We start from the raw sequence: 6,238 nt of genomic DNA, 5'->3' as shown, positions 1-6,238 counted from the left end.
GCCATAAGTCTGCATTTAAAACAGATCTCCAGGTAATTCAAAAACAGGGATCTGAGAACACAATTTGAAAAACTCAGCCCTGGAGAGATCTAGTTTGTGTTGAGAGTTTAAAGCAGTGATGTCAACCTCAGCTGCACACTAACACTGCCTGGGAAGCTTTACTAACTAGGACCCAGCAGCGGTGGCATCACCTGGGAGCTTGTGAGACTGCAGAACCTCAGGCCCCACCCCATCCAGACTGCATGGGAATCTGCATTTTAATAAGATCCTCAGAAGATTCTCCAGATTAGTTCTAAACCTAGCAGCAAACTGATTCACCTGAATTGCTGAGCCCCAACTTAGGGCAATTCAGAATCTAAGCAGGTGAGGCCAAGAGAAGAGTATTTTTTTAAAAATTCCCTCAGGTGGTTCCAGTGCTCACAGAGGGCTGAGAACCACAGAGGAGCATTTAAGAGCATAGGCTTTGGCGTTAGACAAATAAAATTAAGGACAGGTCCTGGTTCCTCCCATTTACTTGCTGTGTGACACTGGACAGTCTTTGTTTAACCTCTCTGAGCCTTAGTCTCCTCATCTATAAATGGGAACAACATCTTCATAGAAAGATATGTGTACTATATGATAATATATGGACATAATCTATCATATGCGTAATATATGGATCTGGTCCATAATAAATGTTTAATAAATAACATCTATTTTTAAGCATATTGCCTGAGAGAGGCCTTGATTTGACTTTCCTCTAAGACCAGCTCTTGCAAAGCTGCCGCCATATTTGTAAGGGCAGCGAGCAGGAGGCAGTTTCTGGCCTCCGCTGTCCTTTTGCTTCTCCTACTGCTGCCTATTTCCCCCTCATCTGTTTTTATCCTGCCTCTCCTGACTCTGCTCTACTTAAGCGTAACTAATCCCTAATAAAGCAAAAAAAATTCCTATCCAAGTGTCTTTAACAGTGAGTAACTATTGAATAGTCAAAGAAAGTAATGCATAAAGTGAAATTTCAGCTGCCATAAGTCACAAGAGGGTTTGCATTTGGGGAGGGCAGGGGGCACTTCTCAGTACCACTGCAACCGCACTCTGATAGTTTCCTGTTCAGGCCCCATCTACATCACCCCCTCATCCCTTCTGGGCCAGTGTGAGGAAGGAGGTGGGCAAAGGAAATAGAGGCTTCAGAAAGTAAGCCAGAGAGTGACAGTGCTGATATTCCCCCCAAAGATGTTAGATAACAGGACACAATGGCTTTCACACAACAAACACCTTTTGAGCACCACTATACACCCTAGTTATAACAGTAACCAAGATAACCATGGTCCCTGCTCATGGTCTGACAGAACACCAGGGTTCTCTTACTCAGGTGTGTATCACTGTTACAATGGCCACCACCCACAGAGGTCCAGCTCACCATGGACCCAGGACCATGTTAAGAACCAACTACAAAAAGACTTGGTCACCCCTACTCCTGAGTAAAATTTGGTGGATGGTAGTCCATCAATTCACTGTAGAGTTGGCCTTCCATGGGGAGAAACTTATTTTAGAATAGGCCACAGAAGGCTGACATGTCTTCAAATTGCTGCCTGATCCCTAAATCTCCCTAAAGCCAACAAAGGTACCCATTTCACAGAGACATGCTACATACCACCCTATCCATGTCCTCTGTGCTGTAGTACTACTGGATTTATCAGTGTCCCAAGAATCGATGCCCTCTCATATTCATGGCTATGTCACTAGTGCATAGAAAGGCATGTACCGTGAAACGAATGTCCAGTCAGTCAAATGAGTGCACTTAAAATCCAAATACCATGTGAGAGGATGCAAGATGGATTGGATTCTCCTTGAAGTGTAATAGCAGACTCTTTATTAGAAGGAAGTGGGAGAAAGGCAAGAGATGGAGCATAGCTGAACCCCAGAGAGTGGAATCCCCCAGCAGAGAAAAAGGGCATGTGAGACAGCCACAGAGAAGGAAAATTGTGCTGATGTCCCACTATTGGCGAGGGCTGGGTTTTTGGTGAATAAGGCATGACAACATTTAGAAATAGTCATTAGAAATTTAATTCTTTCTCCTACCCCTGCAAAAGCTTAGCTTTCACACAGGGAAATCCACTTTGTGACATTACATCTTCTCAAGTTCAATTTGCTGAAAAGTGTAGTCTGGTGAAAACTTATATCATGGGTAGCCTTGAACTTCCAACTTCAGACCAAAGGCTACAGGGATTACTATTAAAATATAGAAGTATACCAGGGAAGAGTGACTGTTATATCTAAGGGATGTATTAGAGAAGAAAGAAGAGATGCCAAATTCCTTTCACAAACCATTTTACGAAATGTATTCTAGTGTGTATCAGCCCAGCTACAGGTGCCTCCCCTCCCAGTCCACCCACTTCCTTGGAGTCCAAGGTAATTTGCTGCAGTTTACTACTGGCTTTGACATCTGGCGAAATGAAAACTTTAACTGAAGTAACTAACTTGATTGTTTTGCAGTCCGATATGAAATTGATAATGACCTAATGGAATTCAACATTTTAAAAAACAGCTTTAAAGCTGACAAGGAGGCAAAGAGAAAAGAGATCAGAAATGGATTTCTCAAGCTGCGCAATATTCTACAGGAAAAAGAGAAATTGATCATGGAGCAGATAGAGAATCTAGAAGTGTCCAGGCAAAAGGAAATTGAAAAATATGTGAACGTCACAACCATGAAAGTAAATGAAATGGATGGCCTGATCGCCTACTCCAAGGAAGCCCTGAAGGAGACAGGCCAGGTGGCGTTCCTGCAGTCTGCCAAGATTCTGGTGGAACAGATCGAGGACGGCATCCAGAGCACCTACAGGCCTGACCCACAGCTCCGGCTACACTCCTTGCACTGCATGCCTTTGGACTTTGCTGAGCTCTCCAGTGCTATCCATGACCTCTTCCCCACAGGACCCAAGAAGGTATGCTCCTCAGGAGACTCCCTGCCCGCCCCCTATCCCATGCACTCAGAAATGATGATTGCCAGGAAGGTCACTTTCAGCACCCACAGCTTTGACAACCAGGAGATATACCAGCGAAGCACCTCCTTGTTGTCCTTCAATACCACCGGCAATGAGAAGGCCAAAATGGGTCTGGAGGCCTACGGGCGAGCCCAGTCGGCCGCACCCGCCAAACCCACAGATGGCCTCTACACCTACTGGAGCGCAGGGGCAGAAAACCGGTCTGTGCAGAACAGCGGCAGCTTCCACAACTGGTACTCATTCAATGATGGCTCTGTGAAGACCCCAGGCCCAATTATTATCTACCAGACTCTGGTGTATCCCAGAGCTGCCAAGGTAAGAAAAGGGTCTGGGCCCCGTGGGGAAGGTGGAAGGATGTGGGGTACTGAATGGAGGTGGTTAGTCAGAAAGAACTGCACTTATTGCTTTGACCTCTAGGGTCCAGTCACTCAAATCTGCTCCTCTGGACTCTTTGTGGTCAGCCCATTTGAAAGGGGTAAGTTTCTGAAATTTTAAGTAGCCCAAGACTAGCTTAAAGCTAACAAGGTCTCTAACTCGTAGTAGAAATACATCTAAAATTTCCAACTCCACTTCAAAGGCAGCTTCTCTACTGAAAGAGAACCCAATTTGGGAACCAAAGTAATTTGAAGAGACTGCTTGGAAAGTCTAATATTTCCCAGAGAAAAACCTGTAATAGTAGAAAGAGCACAAAAATTGGTATGAGAAATGCAGGTTGCATTATGTATCAGCTATGATTCTTCTAAATTGCTACCTTTTCTAAAGAAAACATCCAGACTCTCCATGATTTGGAAATATTGGAAGGATAATCCTCAATGGAATTTCAATTCTCTTCTCCTGAGATTCAACTTTTTTTGGCGGGGGAGAGGGGAGGGGAGGAATCTTTCACAGACCTCTACTATTGCCATCACCTGGCTTCAAGGGACACGACTCCTCCGTGGCCTCTTGGCCTAAACAGACAAATAGCTTTTCCCTTAACATTCCTTTCAAATTCAGCTGAACTTAAATTGAACTGTTTATAGAATATTTTATTAAAGTTCAAGGAGGAAAAAAGATTAACATGCAACTAGATATTCTATTAGACAATATCTTGCCTCCTCTTAGGCTCCCTACAGGGAGATCCCCTGGGCCAGCCCATGGCCTGCTTCCATGTGGCAGAGCCCAACTTTTGCTCCCATAATCTGAGAACATTCCCAAAGACTTTTAGCATCCTTGAAATCTAAACTAGTAGTGCTCAATCATGAATGTGCACCTGGGGATCTTGTTAAAATGCAGGTTCTGTTTTAGCGAGTCTCAGTGGGATACGAGATTCCAGGTGGTGATGCTGTTGCTGGTCTGCAGGCCACACTTTAGTATCAGGGGTCTTAAAACAAGAAAATGAAAGCCAGACACTGACCAAGCTTTACTTTTCCATTCTCCTGAGACATCATAATCTATATTTTGTTTATAATTGACATCAAGAATAACCTTATGTTGCAACATAGAACATGCCCTCCTATGGGCCATCAGACACAGCAGAATATCTCTGCCCTTCACATAATAGGTGCCCACAAATGAGCAGCTGGATCTACATTTCCAAATGATACTAGATCAGCAAAGCCTGCAGTGTGTGTGACATTAGCCCAGGGATGGCATTAGGTCTCACCTGCATGTAACTCAGACCTCTTGGGAGGCTGGCAGGATCTTGCTCCAGAGGGGAAGGCCTAGTGATTTCTGCTCTCTACTTGGGCGTGGGGAACAATCACCCCATGCCACCTATTAGTAGTCCCTGGATGAGTTCAAGAAAGGAGTCTACACAGGAAAACCTAGTCAAGTCATTAGCTTTCAAGAGAGGACACCTGAACTTAATTGCAAACAGTAGTATTTAATGTAAAATACCCTTGATCCCTATTTTAGGATTATGGAATGGTTTCACACAGAAATCACAGTGCTCAGTAATGCACTGATGGAAAATGAAATCTGCGTTGATATCTCTCTCAAATGATGGTTAACTAACAGTCTCCTTGAAGCCTTTGGCATAGAAAATATTCTGAAAGTTGGAATTATAACTTAGTATCTAAATAATCCTAAAGAGTTTTTTTTTAATATATAAAAACTCAACTTTATTTCTAGAAATTCCTCCCAACAAAATGATGAAAAATTCAGATGAGGATTCATGCCCAGAAGTGTTAGTTGCACCATTATTTGTTTAAGTATAAAATTAGAAAACAACCCAAAATCTAACTCTGGGTGGTGAACACACAATGCAATATATATATATATAAAAATATATAAATATATATATATATATTTATTTATTTATTTATATGACATACTATTGAATTGTACCCTTGAAACTTACTGGATTTTGTTGATCAATGTAACTCCAATAATTTTTAAATAAATAAATAAATAAAATTAGAAACAACCTAAATGTTCAATTATAGAAGGATTAAATCATTTATGGGGCAGTAGTATTTTACTGAATTTTTAATAATATAGAGAAATATATATCATAAGTTTTAAAAAAGCAGGAATCAAAGCAATTTAATCTAAATTATGTATATTTGTGTATTCATGCATATACCAAAATAGGAAATAATAATGAATTATTAACTGAATTGTGGGATTATAAGTGATGTTTATTCTCTTCCCTTATGCTTTTTCTGTATTTTCCAAGTATTTTACAGCGAGTATGTTTGTTCTGATAATTAGAAAAAAATAAGTTAATATTTATTAGTACATTACATGAATAACAAGTTTTAAATGTGTTAATATATAAAAATAATTATAAATGAATTATATAAGTTCATAAAATTAAAAATTATGTTGATAAGAATAATTATAAATTAATTTTATAACTATAACATTTACATTTAGTAAAGTTTAAATAAAGTATGCAATATCTATTAAAAATACAATTATTTTGAAATATTTGTATACCAGGTACAATCTGCTAATTAATACTTGTTAATATATCTCTTCCCAAGAGCTGCTATTTTGTTTTAAGTATGAATGTATATTCTCCATTGCTAAGTCATTTCATCTCTCTGGGATTCTATTTTCTTGTATGTAAAACAGAGAGTTGGAATATATACATTTTTCACCTTCTAGGATTCTGTGATTCCACTGGTATTTGCTAAATGTAACCTTTCTGAATGGCAACTGTAAAATGGGATAATAAAATCTCCCTCCCAGGGGATTGTGAGAACTGAATGAGTTAGCCATGCCTGACATAGAATCTGATGCACAACAGGTGTTTAATAAATGGTAGCTCCCCC

The 6,238-nt window shown here is 40.3% G+C and overlaps 1 protein-coding gene across 1 annotated transcript in view; it reads left to right on the top strand.

The window, feature by feature from the left end:
- The window catches only part of TRIM42 (tripartite motif containing 42), a 30,612-nt gene that overhangs the window by 7,980 nt on the left and 16,394 nt on the right, over positions 1–6,238 (top strand). The window contains exon 3 of the mRNA XM_011357452.1: positions 2,473–3,296. Within this exon, the coding sequence (XP_011355754.1) occupies positions 2,473–3,296 (824 nt within the window). The remainder of the gene's footprint in view (positions 1–2,472; positions 3,297–6,238) is intronic.

This window comes from Pteropus vampyrus, unplaced genomic scaffold, assembly GCF_000151845.1.
Source record: "Pteropus vampyrus isolate Shadow unplaced genomic scaffold, Pvam_2.0 Scaffold35, whole genome shotgun sequence".
Taxonomy (NCBI): Eukaryota; Metazoa; Chordata; class Mammalia; order Chiroptera; family Pteropodidae; genus Pteropus; species Pteropus vampyrus.
The sequence above is the reverse complement of the archived record's forward strand: the minus strand, read 5'-3'. Positions and strand labels throughout refer to the sequence as shown.